At 40.6% G+C, this 15409-nt stretch overlaps 1 protein-coding gene across 2 annotated transcripts in view; it reads right to left on the reverse strand.

The window, feature by feature from the left end:
* GNE (glucosamine (UDP-N-acetyl)-2-epimerase/N-acetylmannosamine kinase) overlaps nucleotides 1-11353 on the reverse strand; it is a 33165-nt gene extending 21812 nt beyond the window's left edge. The window contains exons 1-2 of one of the 2 annotated variants that reach the window (XM_040631598.1): nucleotides 11212-11353; nucleotides 6010-6215 (exon numbers count right to left, since the gene is read on the reverse strand). In XM_040631598.1, coding sequence (XP_040487532.1) covers nucleotides 6010-6173 — 164 coding nt within the window. In that variant the 5' untranslated portion in view covers nucleotides 6174-6215; nucleotides 11212-11353. The remainder of the gene's footprint in view (nucleotides 1-6009; nucleotides 6216-11211) is intronic. The other variant, XM_040631597.1, reaches the window with a different exon arrangement.
* Nucleotides 11354-15409: the final 4056 nt, after the last annotated feature.

Genomic DNA, 15409 nt, shown 5'->3' on the forward strand with positions numbered 1-15409 from the left:
CAGTCGGTTAAGCAGCCAACTCCTGGTTTCAGCTCAGGTCAAGGTCTCCGAGTCCTGGGATCCAGCCCCAAGTCTGGCTCTGTGCTCAGCTGGGAGTCTGCTCCCTCACTCTCTGCCCCGCCTCCTGTAGTCTCTCTCAAATAAATTTTTTTTAATTAAAAAAATTTAAAAATTGGCTAAGGGGCGCCTGGGTGGCACAGCGGTTAAGCGTCTGCCTTCGGCTCAGGGCGTGATCCCCGCGTTCTGGGATCGAGCCCCACATCAGGCTCCTCCACTATGAGCCTGCTTCTTCCTCTCCCGCTCCCCCTGCTTGTGTTCCCTCTCTCGCTGGCTGTCTCTATCTCTGTCAAATAAATAAATAAAATCTTAAAAAAAATAAAATAAAATAAAAATTGGCTATGACACACAATATCAAGTCTGTCTCATGCTTCAATAAAGCAGCAATTCTCAATGCCTCAAGTTTCCTATTACGACTAGATTTTAAAAAGATAGTTTTTCTAAATATACATATTTAGAATATATATAACATAATTCTATATTTTTATAAATATATTTTTAATTGGAAAACATAGAAAATTATTATCCATAAACCTAACACTCAGCAATATCAGTGTAAATCACTTTGACTTTTTTCCTAGCCACTTTATGTATATTTCAACATGGTTGAGAACAAAATTTTATAATCTATTTAATGCATTTCATATAATTTCCCAGATCATGAAAGGTTCTTTACATACATCATTTCACATCATACGGATGTTCTAGTAGTCACTTTATAGATTCCCTGGAATTTTCCTACAAAACTATCATGTTGTCTCTAAACAAAGACAATTTTTGTCTTTTGGTCTATTTCTCACTCTGTTGCACTGGCTGTTATGTCTCGCACAAGTTGAAGAGAAATGGTGAAAGCAAAAATCCTTACCTTGTTCTCTACCTCAGGGGAAAGCTTACTTTTACGTTAGCTATAGGTTTTCCCGCCACTGGCCTTTACTAGACTGGAATTTCCCTTCTATTCAAAGTCTGCTAAGAGTTTTATCATAACTGATTTAATTTTGTCAAATGGTTTTTTGACATCCATTGAGATGACCATATATGCTTCCCGTTTATTCTGTTAATATGTAACACTGATTTTCAAATGTTTTATCAATCTTGATTTCCTGAAATCAACCCACTTGGTCATGATGTATTATCTGTTTTTTATATTGCTGGATATGATTTAATATTTCTTTTCTTTTTAAGATTTTATTTATTTATTTGACAGAGATAGAGACAACCGGCGAGAGAGGGAACACAAGCAGGGGGAGTGGGAGAGGAAGAAGCAGGCTCATAGCGGAGGAGCCTGATGTGGGGCTCGATCCCATAACGCCGGGATCACGCCCTGAGCCGAAGGCAGATGCTTAACGACTGAGTCACCCGGGCGCCCCTAATATTTCTTTTTAAATTTTATGTCTATGTTCATAAGAGATGCTAGTCTGAATTTTTCTTACAATGTCTTTGTCAGGTTTTACTATTAAGATTATGCTGACTTTTTAAAGATTTTATTTATTTGAGAGCGAGAGTGAGCACAAGTGGGGGGAGGGGTAGAGGGAGAAGCAGACTCCCTGCTGAACAGGGAGCCCAATGTGGGGCTTGAGCTTAGGACCTTGGGACCATGACCTGAACCAAAGGCAGACACTTAACCAACTGAGCCACCCAGGCGCCCCAAGACTATGCTGACTTTATAAAACAACCTGGGAAAATTCCCTGCCCTCTATTTTCTAAGAGTTTATGTAAGATTGGTGTTATTTCCAAAGGGGAAAAAAAGAGACAAATCAAGAAGCAGACTTTTTTTTTTTAAGATTTATTTATTTGAGAGAGAGAGAAGAGAGAACGGGGGGGGGGGTAGCAGAAGAGGGAGAGAGAAACTCAAGCATACTTCACACTGACAGCGGAGTCCGACATGGGACTCGATTTCATGACCCTGAGATCACAACCTGAGCCAAAACCAAGACTGAGAAGCTTAACCAACTGTGCCACCCAGGCGCCCTAAGAAGCAGACTCTTAACTGTAGAGAACTGATGGTTACCAGAGGGGAGGTGGAGTGGGGGGTGAAATAGGTCCTGGGGATCAGAGAGTACACTTATCATAACAAGCACTGAGTAAAGAATTGTTGAATCACCATATTATACACCTGAAACTAATACAACACTATATGTTAACTGTACAAGAATTAAAATTAAAAACTTAAAAAAGATTGATGTTATTTCTTGCTTAAATGTTTGATAGAATTCATAAGTGACATCTTTTTTATAGGAAATTTTTTATAGGAAGTGTTTGATATAGATATTTTCTATTTCTTCTGTGTTGGTTTGATAAGCAGTGTTTTTTCAAGGACTTTGTCCAAGTTATATAAATTGATTGCCAACTTTACTGGCCTAATATTCTTTTATTCTTCTAATGGCTATCAGATCAGTAGTGACATCTTCTTTGTCATCTTATATTGGTAATCTGTGTTCTCCTTTTCTCAGGCTGTTAGGAATTTGTCAACTTAATATTTTTAAACATAATTCTCTATTGCTTAATCTACTTTTATGTTTCATTGATTTCCACTCTTCGTTTCCCCCCTTCTACTTACTTAGGGGTTTTCTCATCCTGTTCTTGTTTAATAAAGTGAAAAGAGACCACTAACTCTAAACTTAAGATTTTATTAGAGAGAGAGAGAGAAAAAGAGAGAGGGGGAATATGCACTGAAGCAGTAGGAGCGGCAGGCAGAGGGAGAGGGAAAAGCAGGCTCCACTAAGCAGAGAGCCCGACGTGGGGATTGATCTCAGGACCCTGGGATCATGACCTGAACCGAAGATAGATGCTTAACCAACTGAGCCACCCAGGTGCCCCTCTAAACTTTTTAACCAAAGTATCTAAAGGTAAAAATTTCTTCAAATTATTCCTTCATCTATACCTACAAATTTTGATATGTTGTAATATTTATTATTCAGTTCAAAAGATTTTTCTAATTTCCCTTAGAATTTGTTTGGTCCATGGGCTTAGAACTCAACAGTAAAACAACTTAAGAGAGTGAGTGCACATGTGCATGCGGGGGGAGGGGGCAGCAGGGTGCAGAGGGAGAGGGAGAATCTCAAGCAGACTCCACACCCAGCACAGAGCCTGACATGGGGCTTGATCTCATTTATATATATATTTATATTTATATTTATTAAAAAAAATTTTTAAACCATCTGACTTAAAATTAACTAAAGACTTTAACAGATACCTCACCAAAGATCACGTAAAATTGGCAGATAAGCATATGACAAGATGCTCCACATCATATGTCGTCACGGAAATGCAAATTAAAACAGATACTGCTACACACCTATCAGAATGGCCAAAATCAGAATGTTGATATCACCAAAAGCTAACAAGGACAGTGGAGCAACAGGTACACTCACTCATTGATGGTTCAAATACAAAATGATACAGCCACTTTGGAAGACAGCTCAGTGGTTTTGTTTGGTTTATTTATTTATTTTAAAGATTTTATTTATTCGACAGAGATAGAGACAGCCAGCGAGAGAGGGAACACAAGCAGGGGCAGTGGGAGAGGAAGAAGCAGGCTCCTAGCGGAGGAGCCTGATGTGGGGCTCGATCCCATAACGCCGGGATCACGCCCTGAGCCGAAGGCAGATGCTTAACCGCTGTGCCACCCAGGCGCCCCCTCTCAGTGGTTTCTTATAAAACTAAACATATTCTTACCATACGAGACAGCAATCAGACTCCTTGATATATCCCAAAGGAGCTAAAAAAATTATGCCCACACAAAGCTCTGAAAAATGGGTATCTGCAGCAGCTTTATTCATAAATGCCCAAACTTGGAAGTAACTAGTATGCCCCTAAGTAGATGAATGAATAAATAAACTATGGTACATCCAGAAAATGGAATATTATTCAGTGCTAAAAAGAAAGGACTATCAAGCCATGGAAACACATGGAGACATGGAGACTTAAATGCATATTACTAAGTGAAAGAAACCAATCTGAACTGGCTACATACTATATGATTCCAACTACACGACATTCTGGAAAACGCAAATCTATGGAGATGGTAAAAATCTACGGAGATGGTCATAGAACATATTTTTAGGGCGGTGAAACAATTCTGATACTATAATGGTAGATACAATTCATTATACATTTGTCCAAACATACAGAATTTACATCACCAAGGGGTGCCTGGGGGCTCAGTCGGTCAAGCACCCGACTTGATTTCAGCTCAGGTCGTGATCTCGGGGTCGTGCAATCAAGCCCTGCATTGGGCTCCACGCTGCGGGTGGAGCCTGCTGAGGATTCTCTCCCCCTCTCCCTCTGCCCCTCCCCATGCTTGCATGCACGCACATGCACGCACGCGCTCTACTCTCTCTCTCAAAATGTAATGTAAACAAATGTACCCCTGGAGATGGAGGGCTGACAATGATAATGGTGGACACTAGGCATATGTGGAGGCAGAGATGTATATGGGGTAACCCTGGTACCTTCTGCTTAATTTTGCTGCAGACCTAAACTGCTCTAAAATGTTTTAATATTTTGTATCACCGACTCATATGAAATAAATGAACAAATGAATTTCTAACTAGTCTGTTGTTACTTATTTCCTTTTTCACCCAGTTCTTAAAAGAGTATAAAAATGCTGTCTTTTAAAAAAAGGATCCAAGTAGTTGAAATAGAGGGTAGCTTATTTTTTTGTTTTAATGTCTTTGAAATATAGATAATACATTCACATGGTTTAAAATTTAAAATACAAAAGGTTCTCCAGTGAAAAGGCTACCTTCTCACTTCTGTTTCCCAGTCATGCAGTTCCTCTCCCAGAAGCAACCAACTTATGTCAGGATGTACTTTACGTGACTTTTCCATAAAGTACCAGTCAAGTGGCCTATTTAGCAGTCTCACGAGACAAATACTGCCTTCCCACCCTTACTTACTGTGGCAGACAGGGAAATGTAACACAATTTCCTTGAAAGCCTCTGTCCCACTAATCTTCCCGTCGAACTTCTCTCAAAGAAGTAAATGAACCAACTTAGACTTCAGTTCAGGCCCTGGTTAAAATTTCTCTTCTACTTTGTCCTATGTAAGGAAACCAGTGGCTTTTCTTAGATAGCAAGGATTCATTGCACATTTTTAAAACCTATGAATTTTTGAGCTATGCATCAGTTTCTTCTCTACTAAGTATTTTCTTAGAGAAAATTGGTTTTTAGAGGCAGGTTTTTGTTTGCTTTTGTTGTTGCTGTTGCCTTGCTTTTAAAGAATAGTCTGAAAAGGCAATTTTACTTCAATACAAGCTTCTTTCATATATAATACGGTATTTGGAAGCTGCATTAATGTTTTTATGCCACAAGAGTGCACTAAATGCCATTTTATTACCCAGAACAAAATGAATGTTCATCTTTGGTTTAGACATTCTGTTCTAAGATTTCCCAACTTTCATTTTTCAGCTTGAGACTGTGATCAATAACAAACCTAATGATAAACACCAAATAAATAGCAATGGCAATATAACATTCTAATTTATCTTGTAAATTACATTTTAAAAATCTTGTTTCATATCTACTACTTTATATGCTGTCAGTAAATACATGAGTTTTAAGAAAGTAGTACCATTAGAACTCACAAACATATTACAGGAGGTTACATTATTAGAGTCACACAACATATATTTATAAGTGGCATTTCTCCTGAATGTAACAATAACAAAAATATTTATGGCTATCATTTATCAAGCACCTATTAAGCAGCTACACTGTGACGGACACTTTATATCCCTATCTCCACACATTACAGTAACCAGTAACCTACAACACAGGTTTTCACTCCGTTTTGTAACTGAGGAAACTGAAGATGCAACTTCTCCAAGAACACATAAAAACTAAGAGGGAGAACTGGGATTTGAAGATACGTCCACATGGCTGTAAGATCCAAGCTCTCTCTAGTACACCATGTTGTAATGAAGCATATCGTAAGAAAATGCTTTCCTCTTACCCGTAGTCATCTATCAGGTGAGAGCCAAGTACCACCACATCAAGTTCAAAGAACTCAGGTTCCATTTTAATGCCAAACATGATCGGGGCAAGTTTAGAATAATCAGCACGGTTGCAAGTAGCAACACAAACCCGAAGCTTTCGATTATTCCCATTCTTCTCCATGACTTGTTTCTTTTGTTTTGAGAGGTTCTCAAAATAGAGTTCCTAAAATTGCAAAAATAAAAATTATTTATCATCAGAATGATAGGTCCTAGATATAAACACAGAATTTTCTAGTTCTAAGCCTTTTAACCACCATTTAATACAGTGCTTTTTAACCTTTTTTCCACCCCTGCTCCTATGTGACACACCCGCTGGGATATTTAGAGCTAGGAAATTCCTTCGGACTAATTCCACCCCTTTCTCTCACACTTACGAAAACACACTGGAATGCAATTAAGAAACAGTGACAAAAATCAGCTCCCATTTAAAAGGCAAGCACACATCAGCTCTTTATTAGTTAGAAATTACTTAACATACCTCACAACGGATCCCAACATACCAGACTACTGAGAACTGATCTAGTTCAACTCCCTCTCTTACAGAAAGGGAAACACACGTCTTGAGAGAGGAAATTACTTCCCCAAGATTCGAGATAACATCTTCTAAGGGATAAGATCTGTTCACCCTCACACTAAACACCCACTATATACAAAGCACTGTGATTAACGTTAAGGAAGAGAAAGGTAAAATAAAAAACCCTACCTTCAAGGCCTCATTAGCCCCTATAGCCAGTGCCCACAAACTTCTGACAATTCCAAATGCCCACCAGGTATCTCCAGATTTGTACACACCATGAAGTCAGTGGCCCAAACCGAACTCATTTTCTTTTTCTTCATTTCTGTTCCTCCTTCCTCGTTCTTTCAGTTATGACTTCCATTCATCCAAATGCCTTGACCCTTGACATCCTTGTCTTCTCTGTCCCTTACTCTGTACCTCCTAAAGCCCTGTCAGTTCCACCTCCTGAATATCTTTCTTTTTTTAAAGTAGGCTCCATGCTGGGAGCCCCAGTGCAGGGCTTGAACTCACAACCCTGAGATCAAGACCAGAGTTGAGATCGAGTCAGATGCTTAACCAACTGAGCCATCCAGGCGGCCCTCCACCTCCTAAACATCTTTCAGATCTAGTTCCTTCTCTTCATCCCCACCAGGACAGCCCCCAGTCCAACCTCTCATTTTAGGTCTGAACCCTTGTTAACAGCTGCCAAAGTAATTTGCCTGTCTCTACTCTTGCCCCGCCTCCCACAGTCTTTCAGAGTGATCTTTCCAAAGTTCAAAATTTCATTATCATGCTCAACAGAATACACAACCTATGAATAAAGTCCAAATTACTGACCTGGACCTACCCCATCTTTCCAACCATTTTTCCTTGACCTACAATTACCCTTACTCTGTGCCAAAGCCATACAAAAGCACCTGCAGTTCAACCAGTGAGTCTCCAAATCTCTGTGCCTTTCTAGATATAAGTACCTCTAGGTAAAACTTCCTTTCCCTCTGGCCTGGGCTCCTCCTCACTTCGAAACTCAGTCTAAGCTTGGCCTCTTCTAGAAAACCTTTACACAAACTTCAGTTCCTCTTCACCTCACCCCTTTTAGCTGCTGCCTTCCTCTGGGCACTATGGCCCTACCAAACACATATAGACTTTTGCTCGACTCCTCTGCCCACGCCCTCCCTCCCCCCATCTATACCCTCCATTCAAAGTAAAAATCAGGGGCAAGGGATAAGAGCTGTTTTATGGAGCATTTTAAACTTCTCTATATCAGTGTAAATTGATTCAATGCTTTTGCTCATGGATTCAATGCTTTTGCTTCAGGAAGTGTGTCAATATTAAGAGTCTGTAATCAGGAATACAGAGAAGCTTGAGTAAGGATGCCAGAAGGGGAGCTGCCCTTTAGATCAGGGAAAACTCTCAAACCCACTGGAAATCTTATCAGCTGCCATCTCATCTCTGTAAGGCTCGAACTTCTGTGAGCACACAAACTGCCCCATCATTAGGCCCATTCCGAACTCACCGATCTCCAGTAAAAGCTAATTCCACCCAACAGAAAACACTTAGGATATAAGGAAAGAAGCACTCTGTCCAGAGAGTTGTATTCATAAAATCTAAGCACTACCTACTCATTAAAGACAAAATTACTTTTCCAAAAATGGTTGTCTTAAATGGTCTTGTACATAACCCTTCCTTCACTGATCATTAAATTTGAGCTGAACAAACTGGTGGTGATATTCAACTTGCTGGGCGAGGCAAAGCAAATTTTTCATGGTTGGTCAATTTGTTTTTATTTCAAAAGAATGTAAACTCCACCTCACAATACTAAAATGCTTAGTATTTACCAAGTAACTCAAAGGTTATTCTACCAAAACTGAGAGTAAGCTGGCCAAATAAACAAACTATAAAAAAAGGCAAAAATGTTACTAAGGCCGAAACTTTTTTCAGGAAAGAAGTTAAATCTTTAAGATACGGTAAAATGCCTTTTTAAGGGGAAAACTTTGGGTTTTTTAAAAATAATTTTAACTAACTTATTTTTTTCTTAGATAGTACATTCGCATGGTTTAAAACTGAGAAATCACAAGAGGCTATATATAGCAAAGTCTTCTCATCTGTGCTCCCCAGCTACGTAGTTGTTCTCCCTAGAAGCTATGAGTTACTAGGTTCTTATCTATACTTTTATAGGTAAACCATGCATATATAAATAGATATATTTGCTTATGAATACATACAGCATATATTATACAACTGATAACATTCTACAAATTGATGTTGCACACCTTGCTTTTACAAATGCTTTTAATTATGTTTCTGAATTGAATGGTAAAATGGGAAAGTTTAAAAGCACTGCAAATATCCAAAGTGCAAAGTTTTGAAAATTGCTGGCCATCATCTCTTTAAATATATGAAGGGTTATGACAGACCCAATAGTAAAAATAATCAATGTCACATTTAGTATCTATTCTGTGTGGAGCACTATAAAGAAAGCTGAGAGACACACAGAACTGAGAAAGATCCTGTCTCTGATCTTTAGAAACTTTAAATCTAGTACGGACACCAGGCCACATAATGGATCTTAACTAGCTTACTTTTCCAAAAAGAAGCCCCGGAAACAAAATTAGTAATTATTTTCCTCATCCCAGGATACATTATTATTTGCTCTGGATAAGAGGTCATACCCAAAGATACATTTTCAACTGAGAACTGTGACCAGAGTCCCTGTGACTAGTATAGAATGAATAAATGGCAAAATAATGAATGAGTGGCAAAATGGACTTAAACTGTAATAGGACAATTTAAGTTGCATGAAGTACAATGTAAAGCAAACAATATAAAACTCGATTCTTTACAAGGTGGAATACCAGACAGCAATTAAAATAAATGGACTATGTCCATATTTGTCTATATTAATAAATCTCAGAAACAGAACATTAGAGGAAAACAGCAAATTCTAAAAAGTTAGATACAACAGGGTACCATTTTTTGTAAGTTTTTCAAAATGTATAAAACATCACACTATGTTGTTTATTGATCTACAGTAAAGTTCCACACCAGCTCAGGAAAGTAGTTACCTTTGGAGAGGGAGGGAAGGGAAAGCAAAATGGGGCTTTTCAGGCTTTAGCTAACATTTATTTTTTTAAAAATCATACCATAAGCAGAGATGTGAAACAAACATGATAACATTAATATGTGTTAAATCTTGGTGACTGGTAGAAGGTGTCATACCGTCTTCTGTCCTTTTAAGCACATGTGAAATTTTCATTCCTAAAAACAAGAACTCTTTTAAATAGATACTGTGACATAAGTATGTTGTCCATAGTCCCCTAGAGCCTAAAGCTCAGAAAGTCAGGAAGAATTGGATATTTGCCCCCATTTCACCTATCAATTCCAAAATTGTAACTAAAATACAGATAAATGCCAAAGAAGTATTCTTTCATCTTGAATTCACTGGCAACCTCTGAGAAACACAATTCTCAAAGGCCACACTTCCTGCATTCTTTCAAGACTGACCATTTTAAATACTGACAAAAGGTGATCAACACTTTCCAGAATAATATTCCACTCAACTGTGGAAAAAGACTCACAAACATTTGGCTCAGTCACTGAGCAGAGGAAACAGTAACAATAGACATCTGAGAAGTACTTCGGAGGTGCTAAGCACTGTGTTAAGAGCTTTATAAGCATTAACCATTTCACCCTGACAGCCCCCTCACTAGCCCCATTTTACAGAAGGGGGCACTGAGGTACAGCCAAAATAATTTACTTGCCCCAAATCACAGTTAATAATTGCCAGAACCAAAACTCAAACCCAGCACGCAGGATGCTGCCACATCTACTGTTTGCCTAGTATCTGATCATTAACATCCATGGACCTTCTTTGGGCCAGGTCCAGCCAGGCCCCATGGCAATAAGAACATGATATATCACTCTTCCCTCGGTGCAGCGGGGATGAGACTCGGGATTAAGGAGGAAGGGCTAATAAAAGCGGCCTGAAATTCAGAAACCTATTCCTGAGCTGTAGTCTGCTTTGGCTTCTTCCAGAGCCTCTACGGCTGGGTTAAACAGTTATCTAGACTGCTAAACGGCACCCCTCCTCTCTTTCAGAAAAGCCAATACTTTATCGTGCTCTAACAATTATACGCGTGTGCTCAAATTTGGGCGAAAAAATAAACGCCTATCAAACTAGTAAGGAAGCCCAGACTCAGGACGCCGTCGGGGTTGGACGCAGACCTTCAATATCATCTTTTAGTTCAACCCTTTACACCCCAGGGCAACTTGTCTGTCAAGGAGCTCTCCGCCCTCTCTTGCATACCTCCGTAACAGAAGCCTCACTATCTCCCAGGGCAGCCCGCTTCCTTACTGGACAGCACTGCCCGTGGGCTGGAGTCATTCCGGGCCGCCAGCTACTCGCCCGGGGCCCGCAATGAACCTGTCTGCTCCGCGGGCCACAAGACCGAGCCCGTGACGGGAATACAGAGGGGCCCTGGCACGCAGGCCCGCGGAAGACAGGGCGAGGCCTGGGTCTCGTGCGGGCCTGGGGACGCGGGGAGGTCCGAGGCCGCCGCCGGACTGGGGAGGCCACGAGGCAGGGGCCGGAGAAGGAGGCCGTGGGGGCCTGGAGGATGCTCTCCCCGGCCCGTCCCCGGGGTCCAGGCCGACGCGGGGTTCTCACCAGACGCTGGCGCGCAGCTCCCTCCCACGCCGCCGCTGCCGCCGCCGCGCCTCCCGGGCGAGAACCCAACTGAGCACCAGAAGGTGGGCCCTGCTTCCGCAAGTCGTCGGCCACGCGCGCAGAGGGCTCTCGTCTCAACCCCAGCCCCGCACGCCCCTGCACGCCCACCCCCAGCACCGAATCGGCGAACGCGCCCTTACGTAACCTGAGAGCGGCCCTGTGATTGGCTGCGCCCGCCCAAGCCCCACCCATACCGAACGGTTTTTGGAAGGGGCCGGGTGAGGGGGTGGAGTGTGTTCCGTTGTCGTGGCGGACCGCACCAGCCTGTGTTCCCGCCCCGACGCGTTCTCCTCCGCCGCCACAGGCACCCTGGGGAGCTCGCGTCCTCTCACGTGGTAGTTGTTTTGGCCTTGCACCCAAGGGAGAATTACGCCTTCTCTTCCCTGAGGCATTTCATAGACCCTGACCAAAACAATACTGTCGTGCAGCCGGTCCTTCCCAGAGCCATCTCTTGAGATAAAGCCTCGCCACTCCAGGACCACGTCTGCTAGAAGACTGACGGGACTGTTGATAATGATCCAAACAAGGCAGATACCGGCTGATCATCAAGCGCTCCGCCTACGCCTCCCCGTTAGGGAACCTCCCATCGGTCCGCGCCCCAGGACGTCCAGAAGGGAACTTGGCGGCCACAGAAAAGGTGGCGGAATAGGACTCCCACGGCGTCTGAGAAAGACTTTTTAATGATCTTTCAAATTACCGAGTCACCAATGACAAGCTTCGAATGAGCTGGTGTTACAAAACATTAAGACATTTTTTACAACCATTAAGTAATTTACCACAGGTGAAACTATTTAACAACTCATCTAGAGTTCTTGCTATAAAGCGAATTTCAAATCCAATCAAACTTTCGCATTTCATGTATTTCAATTAATGATGAAGCTGTAATTTGCAGAGTACTTATGAACTAGCAGTTTCCCTGCAACTAGCTTGGACCTACTAAAAGGTCCTGTCAGCCACAAAAGGACAGACTTTAAGGGGATTTGTGTAAGGAAGTGCCAACAGATTTTTTAAAATATCAGTTTGGCTAGTATGTGGAGAATGGAGTGGCACTGAAAGAATGGTGGCAGTGAAAAAAAATAGTCTGGAAGGTACATAAAAAACTGGTCCCACTGATAGCGCTGGAAGATGGATTTTTGCACCAAATACCTATTTATAATATCTTTTGTATTTTGTAGTATATGCACATATTCCTTATTAAAGAGAATAAAATGAATTGTAAATAAATGGTGGCAGTGAAACTCAGATGGATAATATGAGTTTGGAAGCAGAATTGAAAATTATGCATTAGGTATGAGGGAATGCCAGAAAAGGAAGAAAACAAGGACAGCATTAGTAATTCGGTAATTGGTGCCATTTACCAAGATGAGAGAAAAGCTGAGGGAGTGACCAGGTTTGGGGAGTTAAAAGTAAAGTTTTAGTTTGGGATATGTTCCAGATGCCTATGAAGTAGCTATATAAAGCTATTAAGTGAACAAGATACATGAGTCTGGACACAGATTCACCAGAGAGCGTACTGGTTTTCTATTGCTGCTATATAACAAATTACCTCAAACCTAGTGGCTAAAAACAAATGTATTATCTTACAGTTCTGGAGGTCAGGAGTCTGAAATGGGTGTCACCCAGCTAAAGTCAAAGTAGCAATGTAGGTATCATCATAGGAAAAGAAAATTGTAACCGTGTGGTGATGGATGTTAGCTAAACATAATGGTGATCGCTTCACAATATATACATACATATATCAAATCATTACGTTGTACACTTGAAACTAATATATAATGTTATGCCAAATATATGTCAGATTTTTTTTTAAAGGTATCAGTGGGTCTGCCTTCCCTAGGGGGCAATGGACCATCTATTTCCTTGCCTTTCCTTGGCTACAGGCTGCCGTCATTCCTTGGTTTGTGGCCCCTGACCTCTGCTTTCCTTGTCACATCTCCTGTGACTCTCCTCCTCTTTCACTTAAAAAGACCCTTGTGATTACACTGGGTCCACTTAGTCCAGGATAATCTTCCTATCGCAAAATCCTTAACTTAATCACATCTACAAAGTCTCTTTTGCTATATAAGGAAATATTCACAAGTTCTAGGGATTAAGACATGGCTGTCTTTGAGGAGCTATTATTTTGCCTACCACAAATGGTATCGAAACTTCCAGGAAATGTTCAAGATGGGCTTATTGCTTTTAAAGTTACATGCCAGCAGCACCTGGCTGGCTCAGTCGATGGAGCTTGTGACTCTCGATCTTGAGGTTGTGAGTTGGAGCCCCACATGGGTGTAGAGGTTACTTAACTTAAAAATAAAATCTTTATGGGGCGCCTGGGTGGCTTAGTTGTTAAGCGTCTGCTTTCGGCTCAGGGCGTGATCCCCGTGTTCTGGGATCGAGCCCCACATCAGGCTCCTCTGCTGGGAGCCTGCCTCTTCCTCTCCCACTCTCCGTGCTTGTATTCCCTCTCTCGCTGGCTGTCTCTCTCTATCAAATAAATAAATAAAATCTTTAAAAAATAAATAAATAAAATCTTAAAAAAAAATAATAGTTACATGCCATACCACCAAATGTCCAGAAAAGAGCACTAATTTTTTTCTCTTTAAAGTTAAGAAAAATTAATTTAAAAAACAATATTAATGTTCAGTTTTTTAAAAATCTGGGGGCTTATTACATGGGTGTGTTTAGTTTGTTAGAATTCAAATTGTACACTTAAGATATCTGCACTTTTTTATGTGTATTATAAGTACTATATATTTTTAAAATACTGCTTACGATTATAGCTGGGGGAAAATGTAACTAGAAATACAAATACTTTTAATAAAGATAATACAATTTTGAGAATTTGTGCACTTTTTAAGCCACTTGTAGATTTTATGTTTGTTTGACCAATATTGAAAATTTTATATTTCCATATGTAGTTTGAGTAGTTCTGTGTTCATGGAATCATTTAACCTTGAAATGAAAATGAAATTAATGAAATGACCCTCTTTTTTAGAATTTTTGTCTATGTTCTCTCAAGATGAAGTTGCAGCAAGGAGTGTAGGAGGCATTTCCTTTTGGTTTTTTGGATCACATTTCTATAGGTAATATTACATTTCCAGATCTCTGTTACTTTGCTACTTAACAGTGTGAATTAACATATCAAGAATCTTCCCAAGTCATTACGTTTTGTATGTTTGGTTTGGTTTGCTTTGGCTTTAATCTGAGAGCTCTACAAGTTGCGAAAAAGTATGTATGGCTTTATAATAAAATCAAATTTTCCATACATTACTCCATAAGCAGAATTACAACTTCAAACATTTATGGCATAATTGGGTTATCAGAGAATCCTAAATCTCAAAAGATCATCTAACACAATTTTTCATCAAAGACAGAGACCTCTCTAGGGGCGCCTGGGTAGCGCAGTCCTTAAGCGTCTGCCTTCGGCTCAGGGCATGATCCTGGCGCTCCGGGATCGAATCCCACATCAGGCTCCTCCGCTGGGAGCCTGCTTCTTCCTCTCCCACTCCCCCTGCTTGTGTTCCCTCTCTCGCTGCCTGTCTCTTTGTCAAATAAATAAATAAAATCTTAAAAAAAAAAAAAACAAAGACAGAGACCTCTCTAAATCATCCCTGACAGATGTTCATCTGACCACTTTAGGAACATTTCTTCTAATAGGGACTTATCTTGCTCTTTTATTTGGTGGTTTAATTATAAAGTACTCTGTCTCTCTCTAAAGTCTACCCATGTATTAGTACTCCACTATTCTAAACACTTTATTTATATTCTCTCAGTACTCCTAACTACCTTAAGATGTAGATTCTATCAGTCCCATTTTATAGATCAGAAGACTGAAGCACAAAAGGGAAAGTCGCCTAAGGTCACACAGTTGGTAAGCAGAAAAACCCAGCCCTTGATCCCACATGTTTAGCCACTACCCAGTATTTCCTCTTTATACTAAACAGAGCCTTTCTTATGACAGAAACCTATCTTCAGGTTGAATTTGCTCATCGATTTTTTGGGTATGCTGTTCCACTAGTTAAGAATTCACATAACTCTTCTGTTATCCAGCCCACATTTCTCTGAATTGCTTACATGAATGTCTTTAAGAGATTTTTAAAGATATCTCCCTTAAATCAACATATCCAGGGGAGCCTGGGTGGCTCAGTCAGTT

The sequence above is a fragment of the Ursus maritimus genome, unplaced genomic scaffold (assembly GCF_017311325.1).
Source record: "Ursus maritimus isolate PB19 unplaced genomic scaffold, ASM1731132v1 scaffold_17, whole genome shotgun sequence".
NCBI lineage: Eukaryota > Metazoa > Chordata > Mammalia > Carnivora > Ursidae > Ursus > Ursus maritimus.